At 45.5% G+C, this 23400-nt stretch overlaps 4 protein-coding genes across 4 annotated transcripts in view; 2 read left to right on the forward strand and 2 right to left on the reverse strand.

Moving 5' to 3' along the window:
- The first annotated feature begins 62 nt into the window (after positions 1–62).
- Positions 63–5407, forward strand: LOC135809009 (small ribosomal subunit protein uS11-like). The gene is made up of 7 exons (XM_065322265.1): positions 63–425; positions 1026–1115; positions 1392–1528; positions 1930–1955; positions 3397–3471; positions 4234–4299; positions 5180–5407. The coding sequence occupies exons 1-7, from the start codon at positions 190–192 to the stop codon at positions 5285–5287; spliced, it is 738 nt and encodes a 245-aa protein (XP_065178337.1). The 5' UTR covers positions 63–189; the 3' UTR covers positions 5288–5407.
- A 2212-nt stretch (positions 5408–7619) lies between these two features.
- Positions 7620–9458, reverse strand: LOC135810419 (putative serine esterase Mb1866c). The gene has a single exon (XM_065323913.1). The coding sequence runs from the start codon at positions 9456–9458 to the stop codon at positions 7620–7622; it is 1839 nt and encodes a 612-aa protein (XP_065179985.1).
- Positions 9459–10042: 584 nt separating this feature from the next.
- LOC135810420 (putative serine esterase Mb1866c) lies at positions 10043–12282 on the forward strand. Its single transcript, XM_065323914.1, has 2 exons — positions 10043–10086; positions 11352–12282. The coding sequence occupies exons 1-2, from the start codon at positions 10043–10045 to the stop codon at positions 12280–12282; spliced, it is 975 nt and encodes a 324-aa protein (XP_065179986.1).
- A 3244-nt stretch (positions 12283–15526) lies between these two features.
- The window catches only part of LOC135809010 (synaptonemal complex protein 1-like), an 86507-nt gene continuing 78633 nt past the window's right edge, over positions 15527–23400 (reverse strand). Inside the window, exons 29-32 of the mRNA XM_065322266.1 lie at positions 19346–19594; positions 18355–18510; positions 18120–18206; positions 15527–16361 (exon numbers count right to left, since the gene is read on the reverse strand). Of these exons, the coding sequence (XP_065178338.1) occupies positions 16212–16361; positions 18120–18206; positions 18355–18510; positions 19346–19594 (642 nt within the window). The 3' untranslated portion in view covers positions 15527–16211. The remainder of the gene's footprint in view (positions 16362–18119; positions 18207–18354; positions 18511–19345; positions 19595–23400) is intronic.

The following is a 23400-nucleotide window of genomic DNA, read 5'->3' on the forward strand; positions in this document are numbered from 1 at the left end:
CATTCGATCGTACATCTCAACGCGCGGAGCCCGCAAAAAATTGTGGGATAATCCCTTCAGAAAAATCAAACAGCAATGGTGTAAAAAGAGAGATTGACACTTAAAGAGTAGCTTTCGTCGAGAGGCAATTGGTAGATTTGCAATGTTGTGCTAGTGGATTCTGGGCTGCTGGGTTGATTGCGGAGCACAATGCTGCCTGTAACGAAGCAGTTGTGTCATCGTGTCAGTCACTTGGTCCCTTTCTGTAGAGCGAGTTTACACAGTATTTCAGTGACTCCACAAACTGCCTCAACATCGCTTGCTTCGAAGATCGCAAGTTCAGAGGGGCTTTCCACCACCTTTTGTCGTCAGAGTTCATCTAAAGATGAGTTCGTTTCCATACTGGGAATAAAGCTACCTTCACACGAACCAAAACCTGATGTTGGGTATGCTAAATTAAAGTTGAACTTGAAACTGATCACTTTTTCATGCCACTACAGTGTTTGTGGCTTGGAATTTCTTCTAAAGTATGTGTGTGCGTGCGTATCGCTGTGTCTGTATGTGCATGTGTGTGACCATAATGGTGTAATAATAATTTTAAAAAACTGTAGACCATTCTGAATAGTGGAGATCAATTCTTCAGGCTTACAAACAAGTGAATGGTGCAATGGGTGCATGCATGAATGTATATGTATACGTGTGTGTGTGTGTGTGTGTGTGTGTGTGTGTGTGTGTGTGTGTGTGTGTGTGTGTGTGTGTGTGTGTGTGTGTGGTGTATGTGTGCGCGTGCGAGCATGCATGCGTGTGTGTATTAATAAGGATGGACCGAATACTAGGGATTCACTGGGGGGGGGGACACTTCTAAAGCTGTATGGTGCAGACCAGGCTTGTCCCAGCTCAAGTTGCTGTTCTTGTAATAGTTCTTGATTGAGTCAGAGATCAGAAATTGAATATTCTGGACTCAAATCCAGACTTCCTCTCATACCATGATCAAGATCGTGTGACCATGACATGTTCTTGTATTTTGAACTTGATCGATTTTGCAGGCCCACTGGCTTAGGTGAATCAAGAGAACCACAGCCTTCCACATGGTTCACATCAGTCGGCACTTCAACTTCAACTGCTGTTTCCAATAGGTTAGTACCGGTGGAACGAGTGATCTGTGCTCCCGTGTGTAGCGTGTGCATCTAGGAGTAAGTACATGAGACACAGAAGCTGGCTTTCGGCTGGCCACCACTGAACCTACTTGAGTTGCACATAATGCCCTCTCTCTCTCTCTCTCTCTCACACACACACACACACACACACACACACACACACACACACACACGCACACACACACACACACACGCTCTCTCTCTCCTTGCCATGTAACTAGGAATATGCTGTGATTTAACTCTGTTATCCTCCAGCGATGAGCCTGTTGAGCTGGAATCAGCGCAAGTGGTTGTGGAAAAGAAGAAGAAGGAGATTGATTACCATGCCTTGCCCATTGTGCTGGTAAAGTTGACAAAGAACAACACAAGGATAGTGATGACACGGGCAGACTGTAAGTCACGCATTCTGTACATATTGGTCATGGAACCAGGACTGGCATGACTATGTTGCTTCTATACTGACTTGCAATGTATCCTCCAACTCTACTTCTGATGACTGCATGGGCTTGCAATGAAATTGTGATGATGAATTTCAGTCTACCTATTTGTGTATAAGCAGTGTGCTCAGGTTTTCCCTTTCTAGGTTTTAATTTTCTCTTTCCATCCTGCCTACTACATGTACGTCGGTACTGTTATTTACTGTGCCCGTATGTGTGCATGTGTGTGTGTGTGTGTGTGTGTGTGTGTGTGCTGTATGTATGTGTGTGCATGCATGCATGTGTGTGTGTGCGCGTGCGTGTATGTGTGCACGTGTGTGTGTGTGTGTATATTTCTCCTGCTTGTGTTGACGTAGATACGCATATTGAAGTGTGGTCAGCGGTAAGTCAAAGAAATCTTCTATTCAACGCCTTGATTACATCTAGCAGTGTGACCTAGTATACGTAAAACAGAGTGTGCAGCTATTCATAAGTTTGGAAAGACAGACTTGCTATTATGTGATGAATTATCGGAGCCGCAATCCACAACTACACAGTAAAGTATTGCGCTGCATCAAAATGACCTGTGACATGAGTATGGCCTGTGATATATATTTGACGCACTCGATGACCTGTGCTGTTCTGAACCCTTATGCGTAGCTTCACACTCTTGTTTTTTGTAGCCTTGGTGATAGGGCCGTACAAACCAATAACTGACATGTACTTCAGGGCCGGAGGAAGGAGTTTTGGAGTGGTCCGGCCTACCTTTGAGGGGGGTCCGGGGGACGTCCCCCGGGAGAAAAATTTAAAATTGATGTGAAATAGAGCGAATTTGGGCACCTCTGAAGGCTCCAGAATATGCAGAAAATTATAGTAAAAGAACACAAACAAAACTTTTTTTTATCCATATCATTAAAGCCATACAGTGCCGGTCATGGAGTCCTGAGCTACTTCGAAGCACATCACACGTCGGCAGTACAGTCGAGCCATGTACCTCTGGATTTTTTTACACCGGTTTTGCACGAATCACATGGACCATCCAGCTGGGAAAGTGGTCCGGCCATGGCCGGACCAGCCTGACCGGTTCCGCCGGCCCTGTACTTGCAGTAGTGCTGACCTTCATAGCTGTTGTGCTTTCACAATCCTGGTTGCACATAGCTGTATTGGTAGTTCTGTGAGTTGATAGCTGGGGGGGGGGGGGGGGGGGGGGGGGGAGAAGCAGCAGCATTCACCTGTTCATCATTTTTTCTTTAGACCAAGCTTTCCGGCCGACCTCATTCATCGCACTAGCAACACGACTCCAAGTTGTTGTAGATACTGGCACAAGTTCCTCCATACAGACTTGTGAATCATACAGATCTCATCAGTGAAGGTTGTAAGAATGCTGAATGGCTAGAGCTTGGGAATAGCACTGTTTTATACAGAGAATGACTGTGGAAACGAAATACAATGTAGCATGATCGCACTTTGAGGTAGCATAAGTGCTAACACACGGACAATAAGTGCAAGGTGACATTGGTACGTGCAAGGTAATGCAGTCATGGGTGCATGTAATACTGCAGGAGTAAAGGATCTACATGTATTCAGTGTGCTATTTTAGTGTGGTACCATGTTTTGCACCTGTTACAGTATTACATGTATCTATGACTGCAATCACTGTATTGTCTTACATGTATCAGTGTCATCTTGCACTTACAAGTACGAACTTATTCTTCTATCCGAATGCATCATTGTGTGTTTCAGGATGCATCAACTCAACTGATTTAGTTCGTAACATGATTGGTAGTTGATTGGTGACTTGTTTTCCTCTGGGGCTTTTTTCTTCTTTGTCGTTATTTTTGTAGGGCTGTGCTGGTTTTAGTGGTGCAAAACGCGGCACCAATGTGGCAGGCCATGCCTGTGGAGAGATGATAGCCAAGGTAGGAGCGGTGTGCACCGGTTGATCCCAATTTGTGGTAATGCACACATCACATGCGCGTGCACATACAGTCATGTACATACAGGTAACGGGAAACTGAAGCTTTGTTGCTGTTAGTGCTACTCAGAATTTCACCCATCAGCAATCATCAGACAGTGCTGTATGATGATCGCTATTGCATGAAGCTCTGAGCAACAGCAATAACGCTTTAGTTCCCCTTCTCCACCGTACCATACCATACCACACATACATGCATGCATAAACAGGGCCATTTGAGGCAGTTTGAATAGAGTGCTCCATACACAGAATGTTCAGAACAATACTGTATACACAAACAAACACAATACCACTGTCTGATGATCGCTCCAGTGCGTGAAACGTAAAGATACAGCTGAACAGCCCTTCGCCTCCTGTGTTTGTGCACATGCGGGCAAAACTGTTTCGTCCTTTGTGGACTCGTACATGCATGACACATACATACAGTCATACATACATACGTACGTACATGCATACATATGCTGGCTGTTGAGTGTTTGCATGTATCAATTGACAAAAAGATATTGTACATTCCTTGACAGTACCAGTCTCCACGACAGCAAGCAGCATATGCGCGACATCAGTTCCACCCTTACCGCTCACAATAGATAACAGGATCTGTTATGCAAAGCTTTTTCTTCCCTTTTCCTGAAAATCTGCTGAGTTCTTACTCTTGTTGTTTCATTGATCATGCTGCATCTGTCTTCCTTTGATTTGCCGTTCGCAGAGAGCTCGCGAGAAGGGATTCTCATTCTGCCGTGTTCTAATCCGTGGCATGGGAGCAGCAAGATTGGTGAGTAGGATGGTACATATACATGTACATACATGTAATTATCTGGACCCAAGCTGAACTCTACTCCAGGGTCCATAGCAGTTAGAAACTTTAATTTAGTAATAAGGACGTTTAGCAATGCGAAAGTTCGAAAGAAAATTCGAGTCTGGGAATGAGTACAGAAACAAAGGTCGAAACTTCGAAAACTTGGACGCGAAGTTGCAGTGATTTGCGAAAGAAACTTTCTCTTTTCTCGGTACGCATTTGACTACAGGGAGTAGTAATTTTACAGCCCCCTGCTTGAGACTGAGCTGCATATACGGTACGGTACTATAAGATTCAAATAGCTTCGAGAAAAAGTCATTTCGCATTGCTAAACCTCACAAGTTTTCTTTTTCGAAATAGATTTTCGCGAAATATCGCCACCACCAAAAGTTCGAATTTTCGCATTGCTAAACGTCCCTAATATTTACTCTCCAGAATTGTTCAGGTCTGAAAATATCAATGCTTTCAGCCTTTCACGCACGCACACACACACACGCACACACACACACACAGGTCAGACCTCAGACTTGCCCATCGCGGAAGCGATGATAGCGAACAGCTATGTTAGACATCTGTCTTTTCGGAGAGATGCGAGTCTTGCCTTGTTAGGAAGTCGTAGTTATATTCAGGTCCTCGGCAATGGGATACGATTTCGCGCACATTGCTTTGAAATTGCACCCCACGCTCTGCCGGCTACATAGCTACTGTCTGGTTGCCTGTATTGCTTGGACTCGATGGCAGCGTTATTGTGCGTATTGATAGCATTCCATAGATGGTGTGTGCTCTAGGCAACTGAACCATTGTGACTTTTCTCTCTCTCTCTCTCTGTCCCTCTCTTCTCATTCTCCTTTGGTAGGATGCCTTGAAGGGCTTGGAGGCTGGCGGCCTACGTATTGTATCCATTACAGATGAAACACTTCACACATCAGGTGCCAACCGACCCAAGAAAAGACGGAGAGTCTAGTCTTTTACCTTAGAGATATGTCCTCGTTTGTTGTACTAATTTTGTTGTTTTTTATTGACAGCAACATAAACCCTCGGCTCATGTGGCAACATACATGTAAGACGAAATCGTCGAAAAGTATTGCCTTTTTGCTGCTATGTGTGTGTGGGTGGGGTTGTGTGATACAGTGTATTTTGCATTACCGTGCGCTATGCGACCATGTGTATGTGCACATAGGCCGGACTGTGCTAGTACAGTCGTTGCCAAAGAAACCCGTGCAGAAAGCAGCGCCAAGGCTCATGCAGCCCTCAGATTGGTTTTTAGAGCGTGCATGATGTAATTGAAATGGAAATGCGGCGCTACTTTTGGCTCGTGGGTGGGATTTCTTTGGCCACAAGTGTACCTGTAGAATACTTACAGGTATATTACCTACAGTACAACATTGATGCCAGTACTTCTAAGTACTATGCAGGGAGTCGTAAAATACCCAATTTTACGACTCCCTGGTACTTCCGGTATGTTACACGTACACATACAGTGCTGGGCAATGAACTTCAGAACTTGTCACTTTTTGCAGCCTTGCGTACTGTTCGTTGTTGTTGCATAAACCATCCCGGTCTGCATCTCGGCTGGTTTTGTGTGTTTTATCGGCCAGCTCTGTTAATATGTACCTTACATCCATGCAAGCAGGTAAACGTACTCACATTGTACTTGCTTGCATCATCAGAATTAACACACCTTATAATGTACTATGATGGTCAAATTAACCGTGATCAACAGGCTAGATGTATGTATTTTCAACTATTTTGTGACCGAAAAATCTGGGTGTAGCTTGTGCTCCAGTGTAGCGTGTACTCTGGAAAATACAGTATAATTATGATCTCCTTGAAAGAGACGAGAGAAAATCAGAAGGGAGCTTGGAAAGATAGCTTGGCTGTTGAACTGTCCACATGCACCCACCCACACTGGGGGTGGACTTGCCTCGGCTCATCGCCCTTGTAGCTGTTGTGCAGTGAAAGTAAGGCCCATGTATCCTTACCTGCCAGGGGCCATTTCGAGTGTGCTCACACATGCAATACATACCGGGAGCCCATCACATACGCTGTCCCCTTGGAAAAACGCGATTCCGCCGCCGCGGCAAATTTCGCAGAAGTTGCCATCAGCCGCGGAAATCACGGAATCCACACTTTTGCCCGCGGAATCTGAACTTTTTAGGGTAAATTACTAAAATTACTACTCAGAAAGCAGCAGAAAAACTACTTTGCGATCTGTTTGAGCACATTTCTCTTGCCAGTGCAGATCTCTCCAAGATTCTTCACTCTCATTCAGTTTGTGACTGCAAAGGATAGTATGAAAAGTGCTCCTTCATGCGACTAGTTGTCATATCCTCTACGAGGAGGGTGAAAAACTTGCAGAAAGTGCAGCAGATTTTTGATTTTACCGCAGATAACCCCCCTTTTCCCCCGCGGCAAATTGGAATTTTGAATTCTTGGCCGCGTTTTTCCAAAGGGACAGCACACGTATACATAGGGCTCCCTGAACACATGCACCTGTATATACGTTCATTGACTGTAGATCGAGGTGAAGACTTCCCCTAACAATACAAGTGCATTGTGGCAATACCGGTACACTGTAGTACCGGTAGTACTTGCAGACTACAGTACTGAGTATAGAAACTCCTCTTACCCGGGTGGGTTGGGACCGGCCACTGCCACGGTAACTCAGCCAAAGCCCGTAGGTTACATCTGTAATACTGCACAGCAAGCAATGCTAGGCAGAAACTACTTTGTCAATGCACTGTACAGTGGCAATAGCCATGTTAACCAATGGGAAGTTGCATACTAGTATAAAATGATTCATAGTCCAGGAATTATACGCTCTGGTTCACACTCAAACAGTGAACAGAAAGGCTATAGTTATGGTTGTCACTCAGAGTTTCATGCACAACCGTGCAATCATCAGACACCAGGATGATAGTGGGTATGCCAGTATTTGTGTGGGACTGGCTGCGGATTGTGTCAAGAATTACAAGTCATGCTCATGTAATCGTGGTGCCAGCCTATATCCCTGGGCAATTTCTTTCCCTAATATCGTCATGATGATCTGAGCTCTGTGCCGCTTCTTCCACCTGTCCATCACACACGTACACAGGCAACATGCTATGGACTATAATGAGGATAAAAAAGTGTTGATTCCAGTGAGCCTGAGGGCACGGGTAGTAATGTTAGGTAGTAGTATCTACATACTTCAAGATTGGAAATAGGGGGGGGGGGGGGGGGGGAGACAGCCTAGACCGAGACTACAGGTGTGTAAAAGGAACACTTCCATCCAACGAGCCAGGAGTTGGTATGACCTAGGAAACGGGAAGTTTGAGCACGGCCGAACCAATATGTACTTTCCAATTAGATGCCAAGTTCTTGATAGATGATAGGTCAAAGTTATCCGAGTCCGCACCAGCAAAGGACAGTCGAATCAAATGACCCCGTGCAAACGTGTACGCTACAGGGATCATAGAGAGCTCGGCAAGCACAGCACCACGTGGTTCCTGGAAATTGTCACTCGTGTAAGTGCGTGAAACACTATCCCAAGAGCCAACAGCAGGGTTCCGTTCAACAACATCATGCCCCAGCTTCAAAATAGCCTCGGACACATAGTGGATACGTGCAGCCAATGGGTCAATATCCTCCAAGTAGGCAAACACAACCATATTGGACTGTTCCAATCCATCATTGGCCTCTAATGTTATGTTGACCAATGCGGATCCAGCAACACGCAAATCACTGGCCAGTGGTTGAGTGGTAAATGTCAGCATATTGTCAGTCTGTTCCAAGCGATCAGGATATGTGACTGGATAGCGCATGATGTGACCCATCAAATTCCAACGAGAAGCAAAACCTGAAGAAGACCGATTGCTGACTTTGTGGCTGATAGTAGATGCTTCATACTCTGATATCGGATTAGATATCAAACCATTGCTGGCACTCATGTAGTATGTCTGCCAAGTAGAGCTTTGCGGAGGGAAGTCCATTGAACCAATCCACTTTTCATCACCCATTCGAAAATAGTGGAACGTTTCCTTGTGTCTCTGCAGAGCATCACACTTGCCTTTCAGATGACAATCAAAGAAATGAAGGAGATCCTGGTGAAGAGGAAAGCTGGTACCATGCCCAGGGGAGTGCGGTGTGAAGCAAGTCAGACCACCATGTGCCCAAGGACCAGCTACAACACGCACTCTTCCACTGCCTCCTACTTCTTGATGAAGCCGTAAAGAGCTACGGAATGATGCATGATCCCAGTAACCAGCATAGGTCGTAATAGAGACATTGGACTGGGCAAGTTTGGCAAACACTGCATCTGTAAAGCCAACACTGCCAACTGGGACCTCTTTCGCACCATCAGTCACCTTCATTGTACTAGCAAAACCATCAAAGTCTCCAATCTTCTCTACCACATCCCAGTTGGCAGAGTGCTGTGCCACGGCCTCACTCTTGTCATGTCCAGGGATAGCAACAACCTTGCCAAAAACATAGCGAAAGAAGAACGAGAACGAAAATGTCAAAGGGAACTCTTCCGGAGTCACTCTCCTGTCCTGCTCATGTGCCCTAGTGAAAATGGTGTACGTCCTAAGAAATGCTGTGCTCAGAACACCACCAGGAGCTAACAAATCTTCAGTAAATTGTATCGGTGAGAACATCATACCAACGGCATCTACACCACCATGCGATGCAAGCAAACCAGCAGCAAGGCCATCATAGCTAACACCTGCCGCTCCAACACGACCATTATACCAATGTTGCTGGCGTACCCAATCCAACACCTCCTTGTAATCATCCACTTCTACACTAGATAAATCAGTCGTTCTGTTGCCATAGGAGGCGCCAGTGCCTCGTACATCAACTGCAACAACCACGTAACCAGCTGGAACAAATGTGCGTATAAACTTGGCAAAGGTAACAGTGAATGTTGCTCTGGGCACGTCGCCAAACAGTCCGATGTAGTTGAATGGAAAGTGCAATACTCTATTGCGGTTGTAACGTGTCTGCAGGATTAGTGTTGGCAATGGCGAGTCATCTCCATCTCGCTTCCAACTGTCTGGGAAGTGCACATCAACTGCAAGCTTTACGCCGTCTCTCATCGTCAAGTATTGAGATGCAAAGTGAGTGGGGCGGTGTACAGCTGCATTGCTGGCCATATCAAAGTACGGCTGATCATTGCATGATTGTCCATGTAGTCCACCAAACGGCACCAACATAGAAACAACTAGTACAAGAACTGCAACAAGAACTTGCACTGTTTTCCACACGCCAGACTGGTTGGCTTTGAAGCATGGCCAGAAGCTGTATACATAGGCCTGTGCAATGAAGAGGTGGATGAGTATTGTGCATGGATAAGCAGTTACAGTAAATGCCTGGTGTGGATCTCCTGCAACAATCCAATGCCGAGCAGGCTGATAAACTCCAAGGAACACTATAGCAATCGCCACTAGTGCACTGTATACGCAGTACAAGCTCAGGAAATTGCACACCACTAGGAACGTGCCAAGCAGATACAGCAGAATATGGGCGACACTGTTGAGCACTGGATCAAACGCTGCACCTCTAGTGTCTGTTTCCAGCACCATCCGCAGAGCAATGGCATTGTGAAGAACGCCTACTGCAATACAACCACCAAGGAATGCAACTAATGGACGAGCCATGTCGTTCTCGTAATACTGTGGAATTTCTCAACACTTCTCAGCAATTTTATAGTTTAGCACTGCACAAGAAATAAGGGACCATGTGGATGTGCAACAGTCACTTGGACTACCGCATCCTGCAAAAGTATGCAGTTCAAGAACATGCACAATCGATGAGCCAATTCACGACCTAGTAGTAGTACCTGGCTAGTATAATACTTGGTGTGTGTGTATTGTGTGAACATTTACAAGTGTCAGAAATATAATGTCAGATATTCCGATTTTCCGATTTTTTTAAATTTTCAAAAAGAGGGCCGGCCGGCCGGCCCGCCGCGCGTGACGTTATTTTTTAAATAATAGCGCACCCCCTAAAATACGACTCGCCAATGGCACTGCACTGTCGCTGTTTTTTTGTGACCACAGATCTAGAGCTAGAGCTAGAGCGGAGCAGAGGTGACGTTCAAATGGATTGTGTTCTTGCCCGTATAAAATCAAAGCATAGCGACTATTCCGGCACAGGCTATCATAATTCATAATTACAGTATCAAGAGTGGGGTTGTGTACGCTTGATTATACAGACCACTGTCCTCCAAAGGTTTATGCGATGTACCGGTGTTGACTATTGAGTATTGTGGCAGTACCGGTATTACAATGACATGGCTCGTCCATCATTAGTTGCATTCCTTGGTGGTTGCATTGCAGTAGGAGTTCTTCACAATGCAATTGCTCTGCGGATGGTGCTGGAAACAGACACTACAGACAGTAGAGGTGCAGCGTTTGATCCAGTGCTCAACAGTGTCGCCCATATTCTGCTGTATCTGCTAGGCACGTTCCTAGTGGTGTGCAATTTCCTGAGCTTGTACTGCGTATACCGCATGTACAGTGCACTACGAATACATAGTGGCGATTGCTATAGTGTTTCTTGGACTTTCAAGTTATCAGCCTGCTCGGCAGTGGATTGTTGCAGGAGATCCACACCAGGCATTTACTGTAACTGCTTGTCCATGCACAATACTCATCCACCTCTTCATTGCACAGGCCTATGATACAGCTTCTGGCCATGCTTCAAAGCCAATCAGTCTGGCGTGTGGAAAACAGTGCAAGTTCCTGCTGCAGTTCTTGTACTAGTTGTTTCTATTGGTGCCGTTTCGTGGACTACATGGACAATCATGCAATGATCAGCCGTACTTTGATATGGCCAGCAATGCAGCTGTACACCGCCCCACTCACTTGACGATGAGAGACGGCGTAAAGCTTGCAGTTGATATGCACTTCCCAGACAATTGGAAGCGAGATGGAGATGACTCGCCATTGCCAACACTCAGATTGAATCCTGCAGACACGTTACAACCACAATAGAGTATTGCACTTTCCATTCAACTACATCGGACTGTTTGGTGACGTGCCCAGAGCAACATTCTCTGTTGTCTTGGACAAATTTATACGCACATTGGTTCCAGCTGGGTATGTGGTTGTTGCAGTTGATGTACGAGGCACTGGCGCCTCATATGGCAACAGAACGACTGATTTATCTAGTGTAGAAGTGGATGATTACAAGGAGGTGTTGGACTGGGTACGCCAGCAACATTGGTATAATGGTCGTGTTGGAGCGGCAGGTGTTAGCTATGATGGCCTTGCTGCTGGTTTGCTTGCATCGCATGGTGGTGTAGATGCCGTTGGTATGATGTTCTCACCAGTGCAATTCGCGAAAGATGCACAAGCTCCTGGTGGTGTTCTGAGCACAATGTTTTACAAGTCGTTCACTATTTTCACAAAGGCGGACGAGCAGGACAGAAGAGTGACTGAGGAAGAGTATGCACTGCCGATGTCAATCTCATTCCTCCTTAGCTATGTTTTTGGCAAGGTTGTTGCTATCCCTGGACATGACAAGAGTGAGGCCGTGGCACAGCACTCTGCCAACTGGGATGTAGTAGAGACTTTGGAAGACTTCGATGGCTTTGCTAGCATGATTAAAATGAATGATAGTGGCAATGAAGTCCCGTTTGCCAATGTTGGCTTTACAGATGCAGTGTTCGCCAAACTAGCACAGTCCAATGTCTCTATTACGACCTATGCTGGTTACTGGGATCGTGCATCATTACGTAGCTCTTTGCGGCTTCATCAAGACGTAGGAGGCAGTGGAAGAGCGCGTGTTGTAGCTGGTCCTTGGGTGCACGGTGGTCTGACTTGCTTCACATCGCACTCCCCTGGGCATGGTACCAGCTTTCCTCTTCACCAGGATCTCCTTCATTTCTTTGATTGTCATCTGAAAGGCAAGTGTGATGCTCTGCAGAAACACAAGGAAACGTTCCACTATTTTCGAATGGGTGATGAAAAGTGAATTGGTTCAATGGACGTCCCTCCGCAAAGCTCTACTTGGCAGACATACTACATGAGTGCCAGCAATGGTTTGATATCTAATCCGATATCGGAGTATGAAGCATCTACTATAAATCACAGTCAGCAATCAGTCCACTACAGGCTTTGCTTCTCGTTGGAATTTGGTCCCTCACATGCTGCTCTACCGAATCACGTATCCTGATCGCTTGGAACAGACTGACAGTATGCTGACATTTACCACTCAACCATTGGCCAGTGATTTGCGTGTTGCTGGATCCGCATTGGTCAACATACTAGTAACACTAGAGGCCAATGACGGATTGGAACAGTCCAATATGGTTGTGTTTGCCTACTTGGAGAATATTGACCCATCGGCTGCACGTATCCACTATGTGACCGAGGCTATTTTGAAGCTGGGGCATAATGTTGTTGAACGGAACCCTGCTGTTGGCTCTTGGGATAGTGTTTCACGCACTTACACGAGTGACAATTTCCAGGAGCCATGTGGTGCTGTGCTTGCCGAGCTCTCTATGATCCCTGTAGCATACACGTTTGCACGGGGTCATTTGATTCGACTGTCCTTTGCTGGTGCTGACTCGGATAACTTTGACCTATCATCTATCAAGAACTTGGCTTCAAATTGGAAAGTACATATTGGTTCGGCCGTGCTCAAACTTCCTGTTTCTTAGGTCATGTCAGCTCCTAACTTGTTAGTAGTGCTTCTTGTGTTATGTTTGGAATTTGGACACAAATCGACCTAGTCTTAGTTTAGCATTAGTCCTTTATGAGATTTCTACCCCCCCCCCCCCCCCCCCCCTCTCTCTCTCTCTCTCTCTCTCTCTCTCTCTTTCCATTCTCATCTTTCTCTTGTTGCCAGCACCTTCAAACCCATTGAAGTCAGCGAACCCGGGGGTTATGTACTCTTGATATCAGGGTTGGTAGTTCAGATAAGGATAGATATGTTATAGCCTATTGTAGCACTTTTCAATTATCATTTTCGTCAACCACCCTTCAATGTACGACAGTTATCTTACACTACAGTAATAGTTGCCCACGGTGATAAGACTTCCGAGCAAACTCTTCCCTTCGCCTACATCTTGTTTTCAGTTGCGATAACAGTGGCCCCTTCTGTTTGCTTCCTCATGATGTTCAAGCTCAACTGATGAGGGGTGAATTCCCCGAAACACTGTGTATTGAGCAGGGAGTGGTGCTTTCTTGCAGGTTTGCCGAGTCGAAGGTTCGATGGACTTCTCGTGTGCTCTGGATGGCAGTCGTGAGTCAGTCAAGTGTCAAGTCAAGTCGGCGGAATAACGCGAGCTCCGGTGTGGGGAGCAACCCTTTCTTACAAATCATCGCCGAAGTCGCAACCACTACTTCCTCATGATGTGTTCGGTTTAGTCACTGGCTTGGAAATAGACAAAAAGAGAGAGAGATGGTGATTGATACATGGGTGTAATTCTCTTCTTCTTTCACCTGTATTCAATTCCTCTCGTCACCTTCAATTGAGATATGTTCACGGCAGTGTGTGTGTGTGTGTGCTTTGGTGGTGGAACACGGTCATCGCTCATGCTTTACTGTGTCAGCAACTGAGTGGACGATGGAATGCTTTCCCTCTCTTTCAGGTCACGCACATTCCAGAAATGAGTAACACCCTCTATACATATCGGCGGTGCTTGGTGACTTCACACATTGCTACATGACGTACATGCAATTATACCGTATCGCCTATACGGTCATTGTAGCGATGACCTATTGAATGTATGAGCTACATACTGTATCAGGGCAGGTTCATTGCAACTACCGGTAGGACTTCTGCGTTTCATACAATCTTACAGCCACCTCAACCCTTGCTACAAGTATGAAACGTGAAGCTTAGACGAATAGGGTTGCAACAGACCTTTCCTCTCTCCTTGCATTGTTGGCTAAGCTAAGCTGCCCACCACTGGCACAGGGCACTCTTCAGAAAGCAGAGCATGCGGACTGCTCGTTTTTAGCTAGCTGTAAGCTACATTGTACAATTTATAACACGTTGGCAAGAGTACCAAGCCATTCTGCATAAGCGAAGCTGTGGACGCAGCATACTGCTGCTACACTTCAACACGGGAATGCGTGTAATAATAATAATAGCAAGAGTACATACATAACCAAGAGGGTGCTACTCTTAAAAAAGCGAAGGGCTAAACCAGGGAGTTGTAAAATACAGTCGTCCCTCTCTAATCCGGCACCTTTTGCTACGGCGTTTTCTGCTGGATTAACGAGGGTGCTGGATTAAGAAATCCTGCCCTCTGACCCGGCCCTACCCAATTGTATGCATGTATCATATGTACGTCAAAACACAGGGTTTTTCCGCGTCGACCCAAGTATTTGGTGCACGGCTTTATATTCTCAATTGTTCTCCGGGAATATACACAGTGATAAAGTGATAAAGTAAAATAGAGAACATGTTCACATGTACTCTTGCACACACACGCACACACACACACACACACACACACACCTGAAAATTGGCAGGACACTACTCCTTGCTAAAATAAGAAAGTATGGTTGACTGCCGTTGTCTCCTGGACAACATTGACCAGACTTGCCTAGCCTGGCCTGGCAAGGAGTGCACCTGTACGGTACGCGATTTACGACTGCCGGATTATGAAATCAAACTACGTGCAGTTTGAGCGATTCGTTTCAAAAAGTCACTGCCGGAGGCGGAATTCAAGTGCCGGATTAAGATGTAGGAATTGAACGAAAAAAATCGGTTTCGTCAGAAAGTGCGCCGGTTGGCAAGGGTTCCGGATAAACAAGTGCCGGATTAGAGAGGGACGACTGTACCGGTATTTTACGACTCCCTGGGCTAAACCATGGTGGCATTTTTTCTTGCGCCATTTTTTGGCAGAAGTATGATCAAGTGCGTATGTTTCCATGCTTGTCACACAAATACGGTGTCAGTTTCACCAGGTTCAAGATGCATGGGTCCACCGTTCTTTGATCTGCTTTGAATACAGTCAGACCTCGCTTATCCGGTACTCTTTTATCCGGATCCCTCGCCATCCGGAAGAAAATTGTTGGTTACCGATTTACAGCATTTGCCATGCATACACACAGCATGTGTGTTCGATTATCCGGTTCCCTCGCCTATCCGGATATTTTGTGGAAAACGGATGTGTGCGGTTATGCGAGGTCCGACTGTACTAGTATTTTAGTTGCGATGCACAATTTCATTGCACTTTCTGGCTATGCATGATCGTATCAGCGAGCCAAAGGCCTTAAGGGCCGGGAAAGACTGATGTCATAAAAAAAGTTCAGCTGTAAATCGCCGAGCTGCAAACTCTTGGTTAGCATGGTTACCAGTATGTATATGTACTCTTGACCTTCGGGCAAACCATCATGAATGAATGGAGAAGGGAGAAGTAAGGTAGACCAACAAGGAACAAGTGTACCTTTTGTACCTTTTCAGGGGTGAGTTTTACTGGTGAACTTAATGAATAATCCTATCCTGGTGCTTGCTGTCTAAAACACAAGAAATGCTTGCAAGCCAGGAGTGTGATCTGGCATGAAAGAAAAAGAAGCCGGACGCAGAGGGGCTACTTATCAGTGGGTGCCCAAGACACACTCTAAACTGCCAGCGATCAATTATTATACTATTGGATCATTACAAATAGGATTGCCATCTAAAATAGAATTAGTTTCATTGATGTTGGCAACCTTTCTAAATGGACAGTTGCCAGATAAAGCACTGATAAAACACTGAAAGATCACATGTCTCACCAAATGATATGTGGGTAAACTCTGGTTAAAACTTTGTTAGTGTGGCAGGCTCCTGAAAAAGGGATGGATTGAATGAGGCTCTGCTGGCTAAGTAATCTTTCTAGGTTGGCAAGGGCAAGCAACAGCAAACCAGGAAGAAGAATGGACAGGAACGTTTGAGAGCAGGACTATTCATTCTTCAGGACGGAAACCGAAAACAGTATCCGTGTCAAACCAGTTAGTTTCATCTGGTTTGGGCTTTTTCGATGCTCCGTCTGATGACTTAATCTTCAGCTTCTTCATGCTACGAGACGACTGTATGGAATTTGCCCGCTTCTTCTCCTGTACCCAGTAGCATAGCCAAACACAGTATCATCATTATTCCTGGCTTAATTATCAAGTTCCTTTAGCTACATAATCATACATGTAGTTGACTCACCTTCAAATACATTGATTTTCGCTGATTTAATGTCCTTCATATCCTACGATGATAATCATGATAATTATGCTGATATTGTGATCCTAGAGGGTGGTGGCGTTCCCACGGCGGATGCGGAAAACTCGGCTTCCAGCCGAGTCTCACGCGGACCGTGAATTTTTATATATTTTTTTATGCTGATATTTCGCAAATAGTTCAAGGTAAAGAAGAATCCAACAACACCATTCCCATCAGCACAGTGTACATTGAACACAGGTCACAGAAGAGAGAGAGAGAGAGAGAGAGAGAGAGAGAGAGAGAGAGAGAGAAAGAGAGAGAGAGAGAGAGAGAGAGAGAGAGAGAGAGAGAAAGGAGGTGTGGACTTCTCTTTCATTGTATGAAGGCAGTTTGCTGAAGAATCTACTCCAAAGAGAGCCAAGCCTGTGTACAAAACAACCTTGGCAGCTTAGCTACCTTCTACGGAGACAAAATTTCCTAGTACTTTATGCCTTTTTCCGCTCCTCAAAACATGCATTGAATGATCTATTTGAATGGGCATTGATGTTTCTCTAATGATCACACCCACCCTGGTCTGGTAAGCACACAAAATGATCTGCACACATGGACTTCAATTCTTATAAGGCCACACCAAGTTATTTCTATGTTTCGCGTCACCCGCCCGCGTACCTTTTCGAATCCCTGACAAGAAAAAAAAGAACCTAGACGAGCCAATCGATGGCTGTTCTGGCGAACATTCTCTAGCCAGTATGGCAGATCAGAGGTTATCAGTTTCTCGATAATCTTGCATTCCAGGCGATGGTACGTAGAAGGTGCGAGAGATGAAAATTTCTATTTTTCCAAGCCGTGCGGTAAGCCTAGGGCCTGCTCACCAAGTGAGCAGAGATTCCAGGTGTCAAGGACTTCGAGATTTTCCACAATTGTGATGGAGCGGGATCCCACTCGACTCATGTCAAAATGCAGGAGCAGCCATCCATGAAATCTCTGTATGGCTCCAGCCCAGTCTGCCAGCTGTCCTGTGACGACTTGTTGTCGTTTTGGATAGAAGTGACAGTTTAGTAGTGGTATTCTGTGTGCAACATGGCTCATTACACATAGAATGGAGTTTTGTTTTTTCTTCTGTTTTTGTTTTTTTCCCGCCCGCCCGCGTGCCTTTTCCAGAAAATATCCGACGCGAAACATAGAATTAACTTGGTGTGGCCTAAGGAATATTTCAGGAGAATGCTCTCTGCAGTAGTGGCTAAGCATCTGACTGATCACTCCGGACTAACAACATGTTCAATGCAAACACCCGGCAACCATGGACTCTGTATCGGGGAATGACTGTACTTATGCCACGCTCACATTAGGCCGATGCTCCAACACCGACACCGACTTGAAATCAGCTGACTTTGTTGGACAGACTCGGACTACTTCTACATAACGTTATACAAATTTGTCGGAAACATGTGCGACAACACCGTGCCGATCTTGAGGATTATTTCGTACGGTTCAACATCGGCCGAAAAATCGGGCTAGTGTGGACCAGGCGATAGAAAGTATTCACTGAAATGACACAGAGATTCAAAGATATATTTTACCCAGCCTAGATAAAGTAAAATTGACGAAGAAGGGAAAGGAACAATTTCAGCCAAACACAAAGATGCAGATATGCATGTGCTTACGCGAGAAGTAACAGGTGGTATTGATTTTTCGGGAAACAGCTCCACAAACTGCTCCTTTTCGGTCCGAACAGCTGCCCTGGCAGCAGCCTGCAGCAATAGAAAATACACAAAGAAACATTTCTTTAACATGTCAAAGACACCTAGATTGTAACCTGTACTACTGTAACACATCACTGTTTTAGTTTGGAACGATCGTGGTGTTCCAGCTGGTCTATTTGTTTGCCGTAATACTTACTAGTCTTGGTTGCTTTGCTGCCGGTGACTGTCTTGTTGGAGTTGTCGGCGCAAGTCTAATGTTGGAGCGTGGGGTAGTGGGGGCTGTTGACAGCTTGGGTGATTTAGCAGGGATAACCGGAGTCTTGCACACAGCCTGAAAAAGGGCATCAGTGTCCTGAGGAACAGAGGTAGCAAAGAGATACAGCGCTATTAGTGCTATTAGTGCTTCGAGTACAAGTAGAAGATAACAGATACGTATGGCATGGTGATTACAATGCATTTACTTGAACATACTATACGTATATAATACAACCCAACAGTACGCTTGTACGTGAAATATGAACCGACATACAAACCGAGGCGAAGCCGAGGTTTGTTTGATGGTTTATATTTCACGTACAAGCGTACTAGTGGGATGTATTATGCTTATGCTGACCTTCATACAAACTGACAGTCAACTTCTTCCTGTTTCTAAAAAGGAGTTTGTATGGTGGTGGTCTATATGGGGTTTGTATGAGGTATGAGGGTTTATATGCCCAATATAAACCACCTGCATGATGGGGCAGTTGACTGGAAGTTTGTATGAAAGGTCAGCATAATTTACAATATACTACAGTGCTGCTCAAAGAAGTGTCACTCAAGTTTGCGTCTTGCATCATTTCGCAGCCCAATGTTCGCAGGTCTAGGGCTACGTCCGGCGCGTACTTCAGTGACACGATTGGATTTCATTGAGCAACACAGTAGTAATCGGATACTGAGGATTAAACTCAATGATGGGTACACGCTGTGTGGGCACAACATGGACATTCTGGCAATAAGTAAGAAAGCAGCGCCACATCACTCAACAGATATTATGTCCAGTAATCTACACTCTTTCAGCAATCTATCAAAATGCTACTAGAACATCCATTATACAGTTCACTTGCCTTACGTGAAGAATTACCAAGACAGAATTTTACTAAAAGTTGCCGAAGACAATGCCATGCTTGTTCAGATAGTACATGAATTACCTGAAGTGTGTCCTCACTCGTGTCTGGTGATTTACTCCTTTCTTGGTCACCGGCAAAAATTACTTTGCGTTTATTGTATTGCGATGAAGGACCAGTTCGGAGAATACCAGGTGTTGATGTGGCAGCAGGTGTAGATGGCTTGGCAGAACGTGGAGTTTGAGCTGAGCTTGATGTCTTGCTCTTGGATGCATTGGCCCTTGGTGTGCGCGGCAAACTCTTGAATATCTGGCTGTCGTATGGAGGTGACATCTGGCAGCAAAATGAAGGAATTTCGCAAAAGAAAGAAAGAGGAAGAGGTCCGATTGAAATTTGTCCTAACTTACAGTTTTATGCTAAGGCAATCACCAGGCAACTGATAATAAATCCTGAGACTAATCATTAAGCTTCTGCTCACGCATGCGTCTTGGCACTGAATAGATGGTGATTGGGATTTGAGTAGACATCACAATCATTACTCTACACGGAAACATCCTAAAAGGTGTCATGCAGTCGAAAGGAAATTCAGATATTTTTCGGTTTTATTCACCCATGGCAGTACATGCAGGTCTACAGTCAGTTTCAAAAAGATTAGCAATCCTGGCGAACGCCCGAGGAGTTTGCCGTGTTACCGTATGAGCACTTGAGCGCTGCCTGGAAAAACTCACTGTGAATTCGAAGAAATATTTCGCAACTCACTCACATCGGTTCATGGTACATCTGGTTTACAACAAACGAGTTCTTTCTCCTATCGATATGGAGTCAGAAAGGACATGTCGAAAGTGTGGTAAATGTTGACGAGCGCCATGGGTCCCAATTCGTTTCGTGACCAAATAGTTTCTTTGAGCTGCGATGCAATTTACTCTCACCATGTGGCGAAAACGATATCGACACAGACTCATTCCCAAGGCCATGACTTGGCAAAGCTATCCGTGTGACTTCGACGACATTTTGAGGAAAGCAGACGCCTGTGACAGCTGATAGAAGATGGCGTTGACTCCTAAATTCAAATAAATTGGCGATCATGAAATACTATAATAATTCTCAAAAAGAAATCGATCGATCGATGTGCCGGTGTATTCAACGCGTAGCTACAGCGCAATGGCTTCCGTATTCACTCACACGGTTTCAGTGCTGTGGGTGTGTTCACATGGCGTGAGCCAGTCAAGTGTCAGTCAGTTCGGCAGGAAGCGCGAGCTCCAACAACAACAAGTCGTTTGGTGCAGCCCTTATCTTCATACTTTTTAAGACCAAAACCGGATTGCTAATCTTTTTGAAACGGACTATAGATGCTCGTACCTCGTATGCTCATAATGAAGACATATACCAAAGATACTACAGCTGCGCTCGGTGAAATCCGACCAAGAGTGCATATTCGGCACCCTCAACTTGCACGGCCCTCGACACCCTGGAAGTGGCACGAATGCTGCTGAACGTACAATGATGTAATCGGAACTGGTCCAGGGCGCCAGCTTTGCACTTTGGGCCAGATTTCACTGAGCGCAACTGTAGTATACAGTCCAACCTCGTTTGGACAAACACTGATAAGGCGAACTTTCCATTAGTACAAACTAGGGCCAATCCTATGGTTGGCCAGGCATCAGATCAAGTCAAAATTATTCATTTACGACGAATTCCTGTGCGGTGAACTTTCGCGAAGACGAACTATTTTCAAATAATATTTGAACAAAATCAGCGCGTAGTGCGGACTTTTGGTCCACGTGAATGTGCGATGGCTGTGTTTTGTTCTTTGTTTGTTCGATAGTCGAGGCCATACATTGCACGTAAATCTACAGTAGATCTACGTAGTGAATCGCAGTAGACGTACTACAGCCGTCCTTTCCCGGGCCATTATGGTTCAGCGTAGACTGTCCGCGTCATTGATCGCGCTTAGCGAATGTGACTTATATTCCGTTGATTTTGCAACAACGATGTTGTCCCTCTGCCGGTGGTATAGGTGAGCTGTGAGGAGATTCGTAAGTATTTCGCGAAGTATGAAACTCGGATGCTGAGCCATGTAAGTAATTTGAAGTTGTGCAACTCGATTATGTGCATATGATGATGTTTGTGAAGATGCTGCTAGTGCATTAGAATCATTGGATCTGGAGGACTCTGAGGAGGACAGAATGAGTGAGATCTCGTCATATTCAGACAACTCAATCCTATGGAGCAGAACTGCTCAAACACTCAGACGATCTCTTCACCTGTCCTCGCAGAGTACTCCATCCACTCGTGTCAAGTCTGAACCTAGAGCTGACGGCAGTTCTGCCACTCAATCTGATGCAATTGAACAGCAAATCAAGCAGCTAATCCAAATTAGCAAAACCACACAACAGCAAACACAGTTGTTCATTGCTGCCCAAACAGCCATGGCAAATCAACAACAGCAATACATACAGCAAAGCCAGTTGACAGTTCTAACACAGAACATGCCAGGCCCCAGCACACCTCAACAGCATACAACAAACCTGCCAAAGTTGCACATTCCAAAATTCTCTGGAGATATACTTAAGTGGTTTGAATTCAGCGACATGTTCAAAGCGTCGATTGCTTCTCGTAACCTGTCTAACGTCGAGAAATTCTCCTACTTAAAGAGTCTTTTAGAAGGTCCAGCACTCGATACAATTGCAGGCTTGCCCTTGTCCAGTGCCAATTACAAGGTGGCCGAAACACTGTTATCTGATCGTTTCGGTAAAAAGCAAACATGCATCAATGCACATTATACTGCATTGCGAGATCTGCAGCCAGCCAGGAACCAGACAACATCACTTCGTGCCTTGATCGATCAGGTGGATATCCACATGCAGAGTTTGGAGGCCCTTGGTGAAAACATCACTCAGGCGATATATATATATATATATATATCCATTATCACCAACAAGTTGCCACGTACCACATTGGCACAGCTAGAGCTAAAGAAGGGCTCATCGGATTGGACCGTGACCAGCTTATGCTCTCACCTTCGAAAGTATGTTGTAGCCCATGAAGCTGCCGACCGACAATCATCTCAGCAACGCTCCAACTCGGGTCCCTTCGCCTCCAATAGCCGAGTCAGTGACCCAATCACTTCGTCAGCCCACGTCTTGGCAACTGCATCCATCGTCAAAATATGTGTGTTCTGCAAAAAATCGCATTTTTCTGATGAGTGCCAAGAGTACCCTGACGTTGAATCACGGAAAAAACAAGCAAAGGCCACTGCTTTCTCCGTCTTGGCGCTGGCCATAGTACTGGTTCTTGCAAAAGCACTCGCTATTGTTATCATTGTCGAAGTTATCAACACCATCGTAGTCTCTGCCCGGACAAGTTAGGTTCAGCCGCCGGTGACGCCAGTTTACCACAATCTTCTAGGGTAGCTGCTTCACCCACTAACACACTACACACCATTACATCGGTCGCAGCACAAGACCAGCAGCAAGATGAAATTTCAGCGTGTACACCTACCTCCAACACAATCATGCAAACAGCACTTGTCACACTGATCAACATCAACACACGTGATGGTAAGGAGCAGCAACCACTACAAGCCCGATTATTCCTCGACACGGGTTCGAACAAATCCTTTGTGTCACAGTCTTTTCAAGAGAAAGCCATGTTTACCGCACTTGGACAGGAGAAACTACTGATCGGTAGTTTCAGTAGTAAGAAACGCAAATCGGTTGACAGCGATGTTGTCCGCGTCACTTTTTCCACATCTGATGGGTCATCCTTCACAATGGTTGCCAACACCCACCCACAGATCACCGCTCCTGTACGTCAGTGGCCAGTGGATTCCAAACACCTTCCCACCTTGAAAAGCCTTACACTAGCAGAGCCTCTATCTGACACATCACACTTACCTATCGATATTCTGATTGGTCTTGATCATTATTATGACATAGTAAGCGATCAGCACCTCCGCTTGGGTGACGGTATGATCCTTATTCAGTCTATTGTCGGATTCATCCGCACAGGTCCAGTCTCTTGCCAGACCACTCAGCCGAGTAGTCCTTTGGTCCTCTCATGTGACGCACAGCCCGATATTGACATCAGTCGGTTTTGGAATCTTGAAGAGATCGGCACTGTCACAACTTCTAGTAGTG

Source organism: Sycon ciliatum, chromosome 2, assembly GCF_964019385.1.
Source record: "Sycon ciliatum chromosome 2, ocSycCili1.1, whole genome shotgun sequence".
NCBI lineage: Eukaryota > Metazoa > Porifera > Calcarea > Leucosolenida > Sycettidae > Sycon > Sycon ciliatum.